We start from the raw sequence: 19,299 nt of genomic DNA on the forward strand, positions 1-19,299 counted from the left end.
TTTCATGTGTTCTGAAGTTTTATTCAGCAAAAATACATAAATAATGTTTGATTTACAAATAAATATAGATGTGAGATTGGCTATATACCATTAGCAGATTATCAAGAAAGAATCTAATTTAGAGAAAATGAATTGAGTCGCTACTGTGGGAATAACAAAGATAATTTTTTTTTTTTTTTTTTTTGCTCAATGCTTTTGATTAACTAGAAAGAAGTGTGGTTTACTGGTATTTTGCCTGTGGTTAAGCCAAATTGACCTGTTCTTTTTAGGCTCAGTATTGTTTTGAGTAATATGCTGAAGTATTCAAAATGTCTGGGTTAACAGAACACAGAAATGCATGTTTTTGACCACAAAAGGTGAGCTTTAGAGATGAATAAATGATTAATATAGATAGGTTCATCACTTCTACTGCAAACCATCCACTTCCTCTGTTGCGAAGCAGATTCACCAAACATTCCAACTTGCAGTCCTACCACTGTTGGCTTAAGCAGTTGGAAAACCTAAGATCTCTGAGCAAGGTTGCTTTCCGCTAAATATGTGAAAAATGTCATTGAATATATCTAATGACATTAGTTTCTTCACCTGTAACATGGTGGGGGTGTGTTGTATAACATGGATAAAATATTAAATGCAAAAATAATAACATTTTAAAATTTTTAGATAAAAACATAGTTTAGATTTTATATTGAATAAAGAGTTCTTAAAACCAGAATAACAAGATCACAAACTATAAGAAAAAGACAATAAGGTTGTTGTCTCAAAATTTAAACAGTCCTCCTAACAGGTAAGGCATTGGGAGAAGGTGTAAACAACATACATAACAAAATGTTAGTGCCCATATTATATATAAAAAAGTTCTACAAATCAGTAAAGACATCAACAGCCCAACATAAATGTAGGCAAAAGATAAGAGGAGGCAACTCAGAAGAAAGAAACCCTAATGGCTAATAAACATGAGAAATTACCTTTGTCTCTGGTAACCAGAAATGCAAAGCATAACAGTGATAAAAAAATATCAGTTCATACTCTGATTGGCAAAAATGTCGGTCTGACAATACTAAATCCTAGCAAGAATTTGAGAAATCTGCACTGCTCCTGGGAGTGTGAATTTGTACAAACACATTTGACAGCATTTTTGCAGTATGTTGTAAACTGAAAATGTGCATATGACCCAGCAATTTCATAAAGTATTTACTGTAGAAAAACTCATGTGTCTGAAAAAGAAGACACAGATAAAGCCAATTAGTGTGAAATAAGGGGAATGTAAAATGTAATTTTTAGGGTTCCCAACTCTACAGCTTTGGATTTATATACTAAAATAAAGGCAACATCTCTGAATTCAGAATATTTCATTTTATATTGAACTAACAATAACGTAATCTGTACTTTGAAGAAAATGTGTCATTGAAATCCATATTAATAGATTCCCAGTGAATGAATTAGCTATTAAAAGAAGCTGAAGTATCTCCAAACCATTTGAATGAAATTTAATAGGCAGGTTGATTAAAATTTAATAGCAAACTTGTTGGCTATTAAAAGTGTACGATGTGATAAATCAAGATGTCAGCTCTTCCATTTATGTCTTCAGAAAAAAATGATGAAAGAGCTCTTGGCTTTGAACAAAATATTTCTTCTTTGACAGTTTGTAATTTCATTGTTTGAATTAAAACATTAAAAATGTAAACTTATGGTTTCTGTGGTTTTTAAAGTTATTTTACGTAACTTTTTAAAGGTATCGTGCAGATCCCATAAGTTTTTTTTTTAAATAAATGACTTGATCTTGATTTATATGGTTGTTCCTGTTTTATTAATGTCATGTAGCCTGATGCAGTTGAGCTAATTATATTTTTGCACTTTCTGCAGATCATGTATATACGTTATTGTTTTGTTACAGAGAAAAGCAAAAAATATGAAACAAAATACTTAAAGAAAATTCCTGCTAAATTAGTTCTTCATAGTTCTAGAAGCCTCTCCCGTTATCTATTTGCTTTTATTTTATTGGTTTATTTATCTTATATAAATTAACACATCAATATGAAAATTAACAAAAATTATGTGGGAAAAATGAACTCTTAGAAGGCTTCTAATAGAATTATGTTCAAACATTCTTGAGGGGATAGGATCCCTAAAAAAATTAGAAAATCAGTGATTTAAATATATGTAAGTAAAACTACCAGAGTCATGTGAGACCTTGAATAAATTATAAATGTCTCGGCCTATGTTTCTTTATTTATTAAAAGATGTTGGTAGATTAGATGATGTTACAGTCTTACTTAGTTCTAAATTCTGAGTTATAATCTTTCCCCGTAATGCTATATGACAGGTGATTAGGTGATACTTATATACATAATTTGTATTTTGAGTACTTCTGATTCATTTTTTCCAGTTTTCTTATTTATATTGTAGTTCACTCACTAAGAAATTTATCTCTTTTTTTTCTTTATACCCATTCTCTTAACTCTTTGTAAAGGAAATAAAAGCCATGGGACCCTTTCACCAGAAAGAAATGTTAGCATATGTTGTGTGCACAATTCAGCACACTGACAGATACCTAGAGCATTTTATGTGTAATTTTAGGGATTTCACAACTTCATAGATATCTCCCTGTGAGAGATCCCTTACCGTGAACTGAAGGTAGTATTCTAAATCTGTACAAAATACTATCATTAGAGAGACCAATTGTACTTTAAAAAATGAAGTCTCCAGTAAGGGCCAAAATGAAGGTCTAAAGACAAAAATACAGAGTCATCACTCAATAGTAGCACTGCTTTATACAAAACTCTGATTTATATACATTAATATATACAGTGAAAATGACTTCATAAAAAATGTTTTGTCAAACCAAAGGAGAGAGAACCATGAGTTACTAGAATGGAAGATATTAAGGAAGAAAGAAGCATCAGGGTAAAACTATTTTATTAGGATGAAACAAACAGAACATCTGCCATCCTATATGTTTATAAATAAGAAGAAGTTGAAAATTGAGACATATTGCTATGTGACTATTGAAGAATGGTTGGATTCAGTTAGTTAATTAGATCACCAAGGTCTGAAATGATAAAATTGTGGCCATCCAATATGACCAAATAAGAATATAAGCACATTTTTTAAAAAACGATGTCTGAGGGCAGAGGAGAGTGGCAAGTTTAGTTATTTTAAGAGCTTTTCAATACAGTTTTGTTAGCCTGCTGTCAAGAAGAAGCGTTGTTTGAATTATGTTCTGAATGATACAGATTCAAGTGAGATCCAACTTTCATCCTTTTTCAGATACGCTTTTTACTTCACAATTTCAAAGCACGCTGGTCTGGCTTAGATTTACAGTCCTCAGTTACATATATCACCCTGAACCAGCCCAGACAATGCTGTCATTCAGCGCCTCCCTATGTCAAAACACCTATTTTTGTAAGGAAAGAAATATCACAGTTGTATGTTAAACTAAAGAGTGTGAGTTGTTATTGTTCCATTCAAAATTCACTCATTCAAAAACTTTTATATTGGTATACATCTTCAGGTATAAATAAAGTAAAATGAAAAGAATTCTTCTTAAATGACTGTGATTTTACACTTAATCCTTTCCAGTGGCATTAGGGTCTGATTTTGTGCTTGGCCCTTTATTGACAGCTGATAATTCCCATATGTTGAAATTCAGTCTTAATTCCCTTTCTATGGTTTTTATTAGAGAGCTTACCCTTGTTTCTTACAGCAAGTAAGCAGGTATGACTAGACTATAGCCAAGATTTAGTAAGTAAGAGTAAGTAGTAATTAAGGAATAGCTATTTTTACGTAGCGACTTTATATGTAACTGCAATCTGAGCTTTTTGCATTGAGTCATGACAGGTGGTGGGTTTGCTTTTTGTTTTTGCCATTATTACTATCTGCAGTTAGCATTCGGGTAGCATTTCGTATTTCCAAATAATATATGATTGTTTATTTCTGCTTTAAAGGTTCCAATAGTGTAGTACCTATTTAGAAGGAAATAAATCACATTAATTAGGAAGTGGGCAATTGGCACTCTGAAAAAATTTACTCAAATTATAACACTACTCATAATTGACAAGTTGAGTTTGTTTTAGTTATATATTTTCAAGATGCCATCGATTTCACTTATTTTCATTAACTGAGCAAATATTTATTGAGCTCTAGGAACTCTTCTAGACACTTGGTATAGACCAGTGAAAACCCCTATGTATTCTGTTTTCCTGGAGCTCACATTCCTGCAAAAATTAGCACATAAACATTCCTTTCATATATGCAATGTTGTAACCGTCTCCCAGTCCCCTTTACCCCCCAACAACAAAAAGAAAAACCTACCAACCTATTTGTGTCTTCAAAGTGACTAACCAATAAGCTTAACTTTTCAGCTGAGAAACAGTGACAGATGATCTGTAAACACTGAACTTCTTGGAAGTCTTCAGCAATTTCACAGCTATTAAAAGGGAAGTTTACAAGTCAGGAGATAGTTGGAGAGAAGAGGAAGAGACACAGTAGACAGAAACCTGGAAGATAGTATCAGAATTCAAAGTGACCTAAGTCAACTGGGGAAACAGCCAAAAGCAAACAGGATAGACCAGCAAAGACAAGTGAAATGTAGTGCAGCTATAGAGAAAAGACAAAAGTAACTTTGCACATAAAAGATGGAGTAAGACAGGTTCTGTGCAAGTTTTTAGCTAAAAGAGCTAGGCGTTGGCAGCAAGCTGGGTTTGTTTCCAGCACTGTCAGTGCTACCATTCAAGAATATAATTGAAATACCTATTTAGTGAGTGTGAACTGTAGGAAACGTGATACTATCTCCTAGAAAAATTACACTTTGGAATGGTGATAGGAAGAATGACCTCTTGAGGTCGCTCCAAGACTATTTCCATGGCTATCTCAAGCGCTGAATAGCCATGAAAGATACTGACTCCTTACGTTAAGTAGATCAAAGAAAGGCTAATTGTTTGATTACTCAGACATATCCCTTATTCTTTCATCTGAACAACCTATAGAGCTTATCTATATATTTATACTCTTCACAAAACATTAACTATCAAGTTCCATTTCCTTCTCTTTTGTTCCTGTTACCGAAGCCCTCACTTGAATTGTAACTCTCCATTAGAAGAACTCAACTTAGTTTCAGAGATAGTAATTACATTGGTTTCAAATGGTGCGTGAGGTATAAACATGATAGTAAAAAAGCAACTGATTTTTAAGTAGTGGCTTCTTTTCTTGTATCAAGAAAAGGTCCTAATACCAAGGATAAAGAGGAATGTGCATTTTGTTTGAACATTTTAAGTGTTTGCTTGGTTTTACTATAAACAGCAGATGATCTCCAATTTTAGCTGCATGTCACTCACTCTGGCTATAGATCAGTATTCTGTATTGTATTAAGATTTGGGAAACCAATGTACCAAAGCCACATGGCTGAGACTGAATATTTTTCCATATAACCAACATTGTGTCATAACACCCAGCTATATACAAATAGCATTTCTCCCATTGTTGCCAGCCTTTCCAGCTTAGCAGGAATTGATGAAAAATAAAATGAACTTTAGAAGTCAGTCTTCCTAGATTAATACTTTAATGATCAAAGTACTTTAAACTGTATTCCAAAATTAGAAAAACACTGAGAAAAACAGAAAGGAACTTTATGCTGGGAAAAATGTTAAATATAACTGCATAGATTATCTATAAAAACTTTGATAGCTTCATTACAATTCCATTATGAAACTCCTCATTTTTTGGTATGATTAATTCTTTTTTGTTCTTACATTCTTGGCTTTTTTAGAAACTGAATCATAAACACAGAAACCAAAATATTGAGTCATCTGTGTCTTGCTTATGCTTGATTCTTCCCAGCTCATTTGTTTTCTTATTGTAAAGCTCTAATTGTCTTATTTTTAAACTGTCTTCTTTTAGATAAATACAGAAAAAATAGGTATATATGAATAAAAGAAATATTTTACCTTTTAAGATATAGGAAGGAAGGAAAAAGAGTAGCATCCAATCTTCTCACTTTATTGTTTGTTTTCCAATTAGTTCAAGTTAGAAAATATGTAGTAATGAGAAATACGTGGAGATGCAGCTGTTAAGCCTTGACCATAAAGATCTTACCCCATCTGTGATCTTTGAGGGAATGTTAAAGAATTTGAGTGGGCCGGGGGCGGTGGCTCATGCCTGTAATCCTAGCCCTCTGGGAGGCCGAGGCAGGTGGATCGCTGGAGGTCAGGAGTTCGAGACCAGCCTGAGCGAGATCCCATCTCTACTAAAAATAGAACTAAAAATTATCTGGACAAGTAAAAATATACATAGAAAAAAAAAAATTAGCCGGGCATGGTGGTGCATGCCTGTAAGTCCCAGCTACTCGGGAGGCTGAGGCAGGAGGATTGCGTAAGCCCAGGAGTTTGAGGTTGCTGTGAGCTAGGCTGATGCCACAGCACTCACTCTAGCCTGGGCAACAAAGTGAGACTCTGTCTAAAAAAAAAAAAAAAAAAATTTGAGTGATTCTATATTTTTAAGATTTTAATACGAGTTCATTTTAACTTATACCTTTTATTTTCTATTTAAATACTTAGAGTAATTTTAGCAAGTAATTATTTGTATTAGAAAACTAGCTTTACTTTTTACTTGGAAAAAAAAGTCCAGAGTAATAAATATCAGGTAGCAGGTATAATTTACAGGTAATTTGTTTTTAAAAAATGTTGCGCGAACCAAATCCTGTCTAAAACAATCTTAAATTTGTGTAACATCAACGATGTAAATATTTAAGATATACAGTTTTTCTTTTTTTGTCTAAAAGGTACTATGATAAACTCTTTTTAATTAACTTTCTTATTAAAATGCCATATATTTCATTCATCAGTGGAAAGTAACACTGTTATTAGACCTCATTTTATATGATAATTGAATATCTGCAATCGCACTGTGTAAGAACATTTAAATGTGTATGTTGTATATCTTCAGGAAGCAAATATCGAGCACTTACTTAGTACATGAAAACTTCCGTGCTAATGCTTTGAGGGATACACAGGATGCAAACACATTATTTCCTGAAAGAACTAATACTTTCCAACTGAAAAGATCTGACAAGCTATATTGTCCTTTAAATCAAGAGATGTTCAGAATTTTGAGGTTAAAATATTTGTTGATTGATATTAATAACTCACCATGAGAAAGTTATCATTTAGAAAAGAGTAAAATTAGTATTGCCAAGTGTTCCCTTTTCATTTTTTAAACATTTCTATAAGTGGCTATTGTTTTGCTTTATTAATATATTTTATTCAGTATGTATTATTTTTTATTTTGAGATAATTATAGATTCACGTGCAGTTATATGAAATAATACTAAGAGATAGTATACTCTATGCCCAATTTCCCTTCTGTCTTGTGAAACTGTACTATAATATCATAACCAGGATATTGACATTCCACCACTCTTGTTCAGATTTCTTCAGTTTTACTTGTAGTTAATTGTGTTTGTGTGTGTATGTTTAAGTCTGTGCAGTTTTATCCACAAAGTAGGTTTGTGTATACCTCATCATAGTCAAAATACAGAATAGTTAGTTTCATCACCATAAGGATGCTTCATGTTGCCCTTTTATGATAATACTCACTTAACTCCCTCTTCCATCCTAACCCCTGGCATCTTTAACCTCTTTCCACACCTTTAACCCTGGAGAACACTAATCGGTTCTCCATTTATATAATTTTGTCATTTCAAGGATATTATATATACATAAATGCAATTATACAGTATGCAACCTTTTGGGATTGGCTTTTCTCAGTATAATTCTCTAGAGATTTATTCAGGTTTTTATGTCTATCAGTAGTTTGTTCCTTTTGATTACTGAGTAATATTTTCTGGTATGGATATACTACAGATTGACCATTCACCAGTTGAAGAAATCTGGGCTGCTACTGGTTGTAGGCTATCTCAAATAAAGCTGCCATGAACATTCATGTACAGGGTTTTGTGTGAAAAAAATTTCCATTTCTCTGGGATAAATATCCAAGAGTCAAATTGCTGGGTGGTATGGTAATTGCATGATTACTTTTACGAGAAACTGCCAAACTGGTTTTCACCATGGATGTATTATTTTACATTTCCACCAGCCATGTATGAACGATCCAGTTTCTCTGCATCCTTGCCATCATTTAATGTTGTCGCCATTTTTATTTTAGATCTGTAGTGATATCTCATTGTGGTTTTAATCTGCATTTCCCTAATGGCTCACAGCAATTCTTTTCATGGGCTCATCTGCCACTTCTTCCATGTAATGTCTGTGTATGCTTTTGGACCATTTTCTAACTGGATTTTTTGTTGTTGCTGTTTGTTTTAAAAGTTGAGTTTTGAGTGTTCTTTGTTGGATCACAAATAATTGTAAATTTGTTTGCAAATACTTTTTTCCCAATCTATAGCTTATGTTTTCATTCCCTAACATATATTTAAATTAACATGTACCTCTATGGTCAACATGACTTTTTCCATACAATTTGTATTTTCCTTTCCTCAGTGACTTTTTCTTTCTTTATCATCTAACATAAATATATAATTTTGCCTATTATTTTCATACATGACATAATTAATATGTAGTAAAACTTCATCTGACCTTATGATTCTTGGTTAAATGGCTTTGGAGGATGGGAGGTTGCAACTCAAACTAACGGTTTGTTAGAAACTAAGGATACCTGTTCACAAAAAGATGAAAGAATTTAATTTTATTACTTTACTATGCCAAAGTCCAAACAACCAGTTGGAAAATGGAAAATGGAATTTTGTAAATGTATATTGTTTGAAACCATAAAGTTAATATTTTATTGAAAATATTTAAAAATAATCATTTGATTTTTTATCAGATTTGTAAGATCACCAAATTAGTATGCTCACTATGGTGTACTAATAAGAGCGATTACATTTTACTTTACTTCAACTTAAATAATTCCTCTTTGTGGAATTTCAGAAATGTCAAATTCTTCTGTTGTGTCAACAACTGCTCTCCAAATGAGTGTTTTATCGTAAATGTTGCCTTTTATTCTTTTTTACTTTCATAGAAAACAACCCACAATGGTTTCTGTGAATGAGGGAATGTTTTGTTTAATTTTAGGTTTTCTTTTTGTGTTTTAAACGTTTTTTGGCTTTTGTTGTATGTTTTTTCTTTGTATGGACAACTAGATTTTGCTTTTTTTTTTAATTTTAATTTTCAGCAAGCATGGGAATATATTCTTGCATACACCGTGGGAAAGAGAACTCCCTAAATGTGGCTTAATCAACATTGTAAATCATTTTCTCTCTTTCTCATTGACTCGGATATGTGCATTGTTGGAAACGTGTACTCTAGTGGCATATTTTTGTAGTCGAATTAGCTGCCTGCCTGTAATCAGGACTATATCAACTGTTGTCATTCTAAATGTGTCCTTTCTTTTTTTCAAACACATTTGCCTGATTGACCTTTTTTTTCTCTGTCTTTCTATGGGGCTGCTCCAGGAGCCATGGCTAATCATCTTATAAGCAATGCTCTGCTTCGTCCGCATGGTACTAACAATCCCTATAATACATTGCTTGGGGAACCGGCGGTCTGTAACAACCCTTCTGTCAGCATGTACAACGCACAAGGTGTGCTGGAGTTTATCTTAATTTTTTCAAGTGAGAGTCCCATTTTATGTAGCTTTTATGGGCACATTCTATTTCCTTTCTCCTGCCTTTCTTTGTTTTGGAAGCAGACACACAGACTCTTCTCGCAGTCCACCCCTCTTGGTGCTTTTATTTTCCATTTTCCGTAGGTTTCCCTTAGCTAGACCTGGATTGCTTCTGATGAACAAATATTTGATTCATCAATATGTGTTTGTTTCTCTGTAATGTTATAAAATGTATTTGTGGTTTGTCAGTGCTTTTCTTGTTGTTCACTTAATTCTATATTAAATAACTATTTATTTCAAGAAATGAGAGATTTGCCTGAGGTAAGTAAGATAAAGGAAGACTTGCTTCATTAGTTGTAATGTTATATAAGATCAAGAACATGAATCTTACTTTGTTATACCATGAAGTACACCCTGAGCACAAAACATTAGTACTGATGAAAGCGTTTAGATCAACTCTAGGGAAAATTACTTAACTATGCAGTAGAGGAAAGAGCAGTGATCTGAGCAAGAGCAGCTCAGGTTCCACTTTTGTTCCGTCATTGCCTGTATGACCTTGGCTCAGGCAGGTCACAAAGTTGCTTTTTCTCCATGTTAAAAACAGGGCTTCTCAAAATGGTTCTTCTGTATATCCTGTGGCTTGAAAATGATACAAAAATTCATTTGTATGTCAAACAAATATGCACAGATCTCTTTAAAACCCCTTAGAATCTTTGTTATGGGCACAAAAGATTTAAAATATTTATGTCGGATGTAAGGAGACCACAAGAAAAAAATACTCAAAGTTTCATAAAAGAAAAATCCTAGTCAGTGATCTAGTTACTTAAAATTATATTTGAAGGAAAATTCAGTGTATCAAGGAGTCTTCCTTGGTTCCTTCAAGTTGAACCTGATTGATTAGCAGTATTTAAATTTTTCAGGAAATTTTGAATAAAATTTCTGTTATCCTCTGTGGGAATCTTTAGGGTTTTTTTTTTTTTTCCTTTCTCAGTCAGAGGTAAAAGATTAGTGGTGTGCGAATGCAGAGAACTTGGTGTGAATGTGCCATTCCAGAAAAGGATACGTTTGCTTTCACATGGCCATTGGGTATCTAAAACCATCCCAGCTTCCTCAGGTGGCTCTTTGCTGGATACAAAGGGGGATATAAGAGTATTTTAAAAATACTTTAGTCATTAATTCAAAAGTAACCTCATGAATGCAGTCAAGATATTTGCAATACAATGAAATAAATAATTCAGCTTTCAATTTTATTGCATTTGTTAAGGGATACAAGTCTAAGAATAATAGACTTTTAGAATCAGAAGGCGGCACAGAGCTCATAAATTCTTTTTGCATCATTGCTGCCATTTTGTCAGCCTGTATTTAATTAAGCATTTCCTCTTATGGGGCCCTTCCTACCTTAGGATCTTATATATTCTATTGTTGAAATGCTCCATTGGTATGTATTTTTTCCCCCAACTGAGTAAATTTTTTCTCTGGCTATGGTGCATAGGTTTGCCCCGTAGAGCAAAGAAGAGCAGAGCATTCTGCTGCTGTCTGTGGCATTCCTTTAAATGTTGGAAAGCAGCTAACCTGTCTTCCTTTGGCCTTCTCTTTTTTCTGATAAAACTATTAATCAGAGACGGTTTCTGGGACCTGCATCATGGTTACTATCTCTGACTTGTCTCCCATAGCTCAATGTCCCTATTTCAATGTAGCACTCCCTGAATCGTACATCACACAATGCTCCAGCTGTGGTTTGGCCAAACAGTTTAGTAGACCTTATAAAAGCTTGTTTTGTTTTTTCTTTATTTTCCTTAAGCCAAGGGACAGGTAATTGTGGCATTATAAACATTTTCTAATGTGCTGGCATGTTGGTCAATTTTGAATGATGTTAAATGAAGATTTTCACCGTATCTGCAAATTAAATACATTCTACATTATTCACCTTACACAGAAGAGTTGTTGGTAATTATTTTAAAACAATTAATACATTTGGATCATTTTGTTTAGCTTTTTGATTATTCAGATATAATTTCTAACTTATATAATGAAAAGTAACAACCACTCATCTGTATGTTTTTCCTAAATCAATATTTGCATTCTCATCATATTTGATTTTTACTGGTATCCTAAAGTAAGGGATTATTTCTACGGATGGAATACTTCTATAAAAACTATCAAACTGAAATTCAAGTTTAAAATAGTACCCTATAAAGTTTTATTTCTGTGGACTTCATTACTGGTTATTGCTATTGAGATTATCAATACATACACAAAGGATTCTTCTGAATGGATTTGTCTTTTATTCTAGTAAATTCAATTCTGACTTTTCTTAAAACCAAAAGTAAATAATTTTATTAATGGTTTTCAGAGTTAGAAGTGGGAATTGTACACTATTTTATGTTTTAATATTTTTTAAGATGTTAAGTAACTATGGTAGTGATTAAAATAACTCTTTTTTACCACTGACCAAAAATATATCTTGGTGATTATCATATTGCTACTAATCTTATGCTTTCAGATGAATGCACTTATATTCTTACTGGCAAGGTGAAATCTAACATGAAATATAGGTGGCTCGGTATGTACTGGAGTGGTTTATGTTGAATTACCACAGCGCTCTGTTCTGTGGATCCTCTAATTTCACCTGCACCAATGCTATCCAGGAATAGATGCATTCCTATTTAACATATCCATTGTTGTTTGTAATGCCTTCATTTAAAATATGTAAAGATGTGTTGATAGTGTTACTGAAGCATAAAGAATTAGGAATAAATATGAGCAATATACTTTTATTACATTGAATTCAGATTCTATCTGTGGAAATATTTAAAATTTCATGCATAGTATTTCTGGACCATTATCTTGTCAGGATTAGAAATTTAATTTTTATAAAGGTAAATCTCATTACATACAGAAAAAAACCTCTAAACAACATAATATAAAGAGGATGATCATGATTCCACTAATGTAATTTACATTTTAAAGTAATTTAATTCAATTCTACAACTTCAAAAACATCTATTCATAGGATGGGATATAGTGACAAATACATTATAGTTAGTAAGAATAGAAGGCTATTTTAGAGAGTATGAAATTAATATTCTGTTATGACTTTCAAAGCCCAAAAGGCAGATGTGAAGTAAAGGTGATTGCGCCAGACAGTTGGAAGAGGTCTGAAAGACTCCCTTTCTGATAACTGTTCTGCCATGTTAGCAGGGTGGCATTAGATAAGGCCCAGCCTTTCTTGGCTGCATTATATTCCTCTCTGGGAAGCAGGAATGGGACTTCAGTGATCTCTCATCTGCTGTCCAGTTCTGAAATTCTCTTATGTAACGGATGCATCCAAATGAGCCTACACAGATTTCCATCTGTTGATATACTGGCTTGGCTCTTTATTTCAAATTCTTGTTCTAAAGCTATTTTGGAATTTTAAAAGAGATTTCCTCTGCATTTTGAAATGTTGTTGGTCTTTTCGCTGAAAGTAAATCAACCTTTAAAATACAGAATCTGTCTCTTTAAATAATGGTTAAAACATAACAAGTTGGAACCTGTTGAAATGATCTGGCCCACTGAATTTGCTAGTTTTTTTTTTGTGATATTTTAATCTTTTTGTAAGTGAAATCAGCAAGGGCTATTCTTTCAACCTGATTGAAGTACGAGTTTTTTCTAAAAAAAAATAATGATTTTGCTAGGATTGTTTTTAATGAATCAACCCTCAAAATGTTTGGTTGTGTACAATTGTATAACACACCAGAAGAAAACCTGATATTGTTGGCGGTATTCCCTCCCCTCATATTTTCTTGATACAGAATAATAAATGTATTTAACCTTTTTTTCTCCATAGTTACACAACTTTTGAAAATGAGCTCCAGAAATGACAATATTGCTCAATTTTCAAGTGATAACAACCATTTCTATAGGTACAATGGGAAAAATAACCTTTGTGTAGGGAAAGAGAAGATATACATAAGGGAAAAAGAAATCACGATAATGAAAGCCTTTAACTCTGGTTTTCTCTCATAACAACCAAAGTGCTTATAGCAGAAAAACATTTAGAAAATAAATCCAAATACTTTTGTTTTGAAAGTTCCTATGTGTAAATTATTTTGATGTGCCATTTATTTGACTAAGCATTATTTCATGACCTCATCATTCTGACAAATAAGATAAAAACTTAGTTTTTAAGATTCTTAGTAAAATTTTTAAACACACATTCCTTACAAACAGCTATGCTCTAACATATACACAAACATATATAATATTGAAATATAATGGTGGGAATACTCAGAGCTTGCCCTTAAGTTTTTACTTTCTTTGATTTGTGTGATAATGTTACCTTTTTAAAATAAGTGTGTATTTATTTGAAATTTACAAACTGTAGAAATGCTTATTAAAGACTCATTATATTAGCATGTGTTAAGGGGAATTTCTTATTTTCTGACTAACATTTCAATATTTTTAATTATGATGAACCATGTAACACAAACTCATGAATTTTGGGGCAGTGGAAATTATTTCCTTTGACTCCTTTTTCTGCATATCATCAATTTGCTTTTTACTCATGTTTCTTCTACTGTCGCTGTAAGCTTACTTGTTGTTTTTTCTTTCCTTTTCTTCATGCTGTCGTTTAGAGCCCTACAGAGAGACAAGTATGGGAGTAAAGCTAAACATTGCATATCAAATGTAATTTTTTTTAGTTCACTTTTATTGCATCACATATAGATGATGTAGTTATTAAAAACAGTTCATCTCACAATTTTAAAACTAAACCTATGAAATTGACTTATATAAATATGTTAATAGAGATTAGACGCTTCTGTTGTCTGATTCTTTTACTGTCACATAATCAACATAGTTGTTAAGTCTCATGTAATGTTTGTGTGAGTTAAATTGTTTTTAAATTAAGCATTTATTTTTGCGAAGTAATTCATAAACTTTTTAGTTTTCTTAGTACATTCCATCATAAAAATGTGTCACATGCAACATGCCCACTTTATTTTGCTATGGCTGCTTTCAGCCAGTACCTCATGCATTGACAACAGAAATAACACGTGTTTCAATGCATGAGCCATTACCATTAAACATACCACAGCAGCCTCCGCAACACTGTCACCCATCACATACAGCCCTTTAAAAAGCATTTACTTTTGTTTTTTTCTTAACATTGTGGATTTGTCTAAAAGATATAAAATGAAAATAAACTGCTTCACCCTATGTCTGTGATAGCTGCTTATTGTGTTTTATGCATTATTATTTTTGAAAACTGTGTTACTTGATACCATCAAGTATGCATCAGAAGTCCATGGAAAAACTGACATATTGGAGACACTTTATTTAAACCAGCAATGAACGAGTTGACTTTTGATAAACATAACTGCCTCACAGACATAGAATGAATGCTATATTTTCACATTAGCAATGTATTGAGAAGTTTAACAGAATTCTCCAATTAAGTTTCTTTAAAGAAATACCCTTATTTACCAATATTAGTTATATGTGTTTTTTCCTTTTGCGGTTGTATTTGAAGTGATTTATGAAACTATTCTTGGATTTCTGTTCATTCAAGGGAATGTAAAAACCTTGAAGAAATATGTGGTCAAATTTATTTCACTGCAGCTGTTTCTTACTAGAATAAAATGTGTATCCTCTTTTAAACCCAAAGTTTAATATGCACACAAAATCATCACTCATTATCGAAGGGTAATGTTAACACTGACACGATGTCTTTAGGAATCAGATCCCTGTGTCTTTACACATTCTTTTGTAGTATTACCTAATGACCCTAAACAATCACTGATGGTATAATACATCATAACAACCAAAGTGCTTATAGCAGAAAAACATTTAGAAAATAAATCCAAATACTTTTGTTTTGAAAGTTCCTATGTGTAAATTATTTTGATGTGCCATTTATTTGACTAAGCATTATTTCATGACCTCATCATTCTGACAAATTTAACATAATCCTTTTGTGGTTTTTGTATGTAGAGATTATTTTTATCTTAAAAAAATTACATATCAAATTATTAGAAACTGTTTCTTTTACTTTTGACCAGCTACCACACATGAATTATGTTAATATTATAGCTATTTCAATGTTAAGACAACATGTAACATTAAGGGTAATGAATTATTGAATTGACTTTGATGTGTATAAATTGAAAGCTATAAATGACATCAAAATTTTACATTATTTTGTCCAAGTTATAACCAACTATACTTCAAATAATGTTTGTATAGAAATTGCGAATTGATAATTTATAGGTTTTTAAGAAATTCTTTTAAAGATTTACTTTGCTATTTTTCCATTTATAAAATGTCAATTGTCCAATTATATGCACAAATAGATTTAATAGTATTTTTTCTTTCCAAACATTTTATATTTAAGTAAAAATGCTAGCAATTTATACATATTTCACAGTCGATGAATGTTTTTGCTTCTGTGTTTGTGTGTTGTATGGCCTATTGGATATAAATGTCATAGTGTCTTATAATCTTTTTCAGAGGGGCTTCTGAACAATGCCAGGGATACAAGTGTCATGGATACTCTACCACTGAATGGTAACCATGGCAATAGTTACAGCATTGCCAGCAGCGAATACCTGAGCAACTGTGTGCAAATCATAGACCGTGGCTATAACCATAATGAGACCGCGCTAGAGAAAAAGATTCTGAAGGAACTCACTTCCAACTATATCCCTTCTTACCTGAACAACCACGAGCGTTCCAGCGAACAGAACCGGAATCTGATGAACAAGCTGGTGAATAACCTCGGCAGTGGGAGTGAAGATGACGCCATTGTCCTGGATGACGCCACCTCCTTTAACCATGAGGAGAGTCTGGGCCTGGAACTCATTCATGAGGAATCGGATGCTCCTTTGCTGCCCCCCAGAGTTTACTCCACAGAGAACCACCAGCCACATCATTATACCAGAAGGCGGATCCCCCAAGACCACAGTGAGAGCTTTTTCCCTTTGCTAACCAACGAGCACACAGAAGATCTCCAGTCACCCCACAGGGACTCTCTGTATACCAGCATGCCGGCACTGGCTGGTGTGGCCGCCACAGAGAGTGTTACCACCAGCACCCAGACCGAACCCCCACCGGCCAAATGTGGTGATGCCGAAGATGTTTACTACAAAAGCATGCCAAACCTAGGCTCCAGAAACCACATCCATCAGCTGCACACTTACTACCAGCTAGGGCGTGGCAGCAGTGATGGATTTATAGTTCCTCCAAACAAAGATGGGACCCCTCCGGAGGGAAGTTCAAAAGGACCTGCTCATTTGGTCACTAGTCTATAGAAGATGACACAAAAATTGAAACCAACAAAACCGCTAACACCTTGTTGACATAAGCAGTGGTAATAATGTGTGTACTCCTAAATCTTTATGCTGTGCTCAAAAGACAAACACAAACTCTCAGACTTTTTTTTTTTTTTTAATGGGATTTTTAGGTCAGCCCAGGGGAGAAAGATAACTGCTGAAAGTCCCCTGTGCCCCATCCTTTCCTGTCCTTTCCCCCTGAGATGGAGACTTCATTATGTTAATGAACGAGATATGAAGAAAATGGCACTCATTGTGGCCTTGTTGAATTATGTTGTGTTTGTTTTAACATCTCTGATGCTCTGTTACTATAATTACAAGGACCTGCTTTTTAAAAGGCCAAAACAATTGTTTGAATTTAGTAACAATGCTGCATCTAGATTGGAGTGCTGCACAAGCAAACATAAAAGCAAAGCAAAACTGTATCACATAGTGGTTTTCTGTCACTTACAACCTGAATTCACTACAGCTGGAATAGCTGTGGAAAACAAAACAACAAAATTAATAATGAAATGGAGGGGAATTCCAGAATTATATGCTAAATGCATATTTTATGATTTGCTGTATTAACTGATGATAAAACTAATGGCAGAAAAAAATTGAACAATTTCTATGTAATGTACAGATACTAGCATTGCACATATAGTCTGCTTTCTGTTCCTCCAGAATTTGAGTCCTGTTAATGTAGTGGAAAAAAAAAGTTGTTTTCTTTTTCTTTTGTGCTGGTCTTGCAAGTTTGTCTACCAGTAAGAGAGCAAACTTACCTTCCTTTCTTCTTTCTTTTCTTTTTTCCTTATCTCTCTCTCTTTTTTCTTTCTTTTTTGGCCTCTTTTTTTCCTTTAAAGTTTTGCCTGGCAAAAAATAAATAAATAAATAAGCAAAACTATCACTTTATAAGAATCATTTTCTAGTAATGCAAACAAATTATTTTTTACAAAAAATAAAATAAATAAAATTAGACTTCCTTCCCTCACTATATATCTTTATTTAGTCAGAATATTTCCAACAGCATTTTTACAAATTAGAGCAGGACAAAACTTTTATGTTTACAGGGCACCCCTGTTGTACTGCAAGGCATATTTGGCAAGCAGTTCATCACCAAGACAGTAGCTAAGATTCTAGAAGTCAAGAGGTGTCTAGAACTAGTGGGGCTTCTGCATGTGAAAAACGGTATTCCATAGGCATTAAAGTGCTGAATGCTCGGTCTGATCCCCAAGTGGGCACCCGCACTACCAATTTTTAGAGGAAATTCACTCCCTCATAGTAAGAATTGAAAGGTCAAATTATTTTGAAGTGATTTTTTTTTTAAAAGTCTTCTTTTTATTAACAGGAAAACTTATTTATTTGACAGGATTTTAAGTAATGTAGGAGTACAAGAGGTAAATTAGCAGCACATATAATTTTTTTTAAATTTATGATCCATTTTGTATGGTCTCAAAGTTGGATGACCTCATTACTAATATTTGTTGTAAAAGTGAAACTTGTTTGCCAACCAATAAACAACTGATTGAGATTTAGAATACACTGTATTGCTGTATGTACTATATGATTAATTATTCTCATTTTTCTCGCCTTTCTTTCCTTCTGTTTTCAATATATAAACTTACCTAATCCTCTGTGGTTCAAAGGAGCCACGCAAAAGAAATCAGTCTGCCTAGATGAGTAACCTAAGCACAAAATTATATAGTTTTTGCAGACAAAGTAAACCAGAAAAATTGGATGGGCATGTTTATGTTGGCTGAAATAAGATGTATAACTTACTTTGAAGCAGGTTAACATATATGTTACTATGTGCTTATTTATAAACCAGCTGCAGTCACCATGCTTATTTTGATAGCCAGATTCAATCAGAGATAGAAATAATGAATTTGGGCTGGGGAGTCATATTTTTTCTTCCTTTTTAAGTTCTATTTTCATGTTAGAAACAAATTCACTTAAATGTCTAAAAGATGCAGGGATCATGGCAAAGAGAATATCCATTTTATAAAAACAGTATAAAACATTTTCTGCCATAATTTTTTTTTTAACCCTATATATGGGGAAAAGGTAGGGGAAAAGGTAGGGAAAAAGTCCTTTATTACTGCGGATCCTTTGCAGCCATGTCCAAGCATGAAGCCCCTCTTAGGACAAAGCTAAAATGAATTTGCCAAATTATAATTTCTCTTGTAGTGTTTTATCTTGGGGTTTTCTTTTTCAAAAATCTAAACACCACTTATCTATAAATGAATACCTTAAATCAATATGAGAAGGTACAGTTTAGAGAGGGTCAGTAATTTATATACAATTTAAAAATATATGGCCAAAAAAAATTGTGCTGGGCCAGAGTACATCATAACCTTCAATCATATCACCTCAAAATATTTTTAGTCAATTGACA

At 33.1% G+C, this 19,299-nt stretch overlaps 1 protein-coding gene across 3 annotated transcripts in view; it reads left to right on the plus strand.

Annotated features, from left to right (window-relative positions):
* The window catches only part of ADGRL3 (adhesion G protein-coupled receptor L3), a 352,909-nt gene extending 334,465 nt beyond the window's left edge, over positions 1-18,444 (plus strand). For 2 of the 3 annotated variants that reach the window (XM_045531770.1, XM_045531771.1), the window contains one exon: positions 16,102-18,444. In XM_045531770.1, the coding sequence (XP_045387726.1) occupies positions 16,102-16,901 (800 nt within the window). In that variant the 3' untranslated portion in view covers positions 16,902-18,444. Of the gene's footprint in view, positions 1-14,228; positions 14,281-16,101 lie in introns of all 3 variants that reach the window. The other variant, XM_045531773.1, reaches the window with a different exon arrangement.
* The last annotated feature ends 855 nt before the right edge of the window (positions 18,445-19,299 follow it).

The sequence above is a fragment of the Lemur catta genome, chromosome 19 (assembly GCF_020740605.2).
Source record: "Lemur catta isolate mLemCat1 chromosome 19, mLemCat1.pri, whole genome shotgun sequence".
Taxonomy (NCBI): domain Eukaryota; kingdom Metazoa; phylum Chordata; class Mammalia; order Primates; family Lemuridae; genus Lemur; species Lemur catta.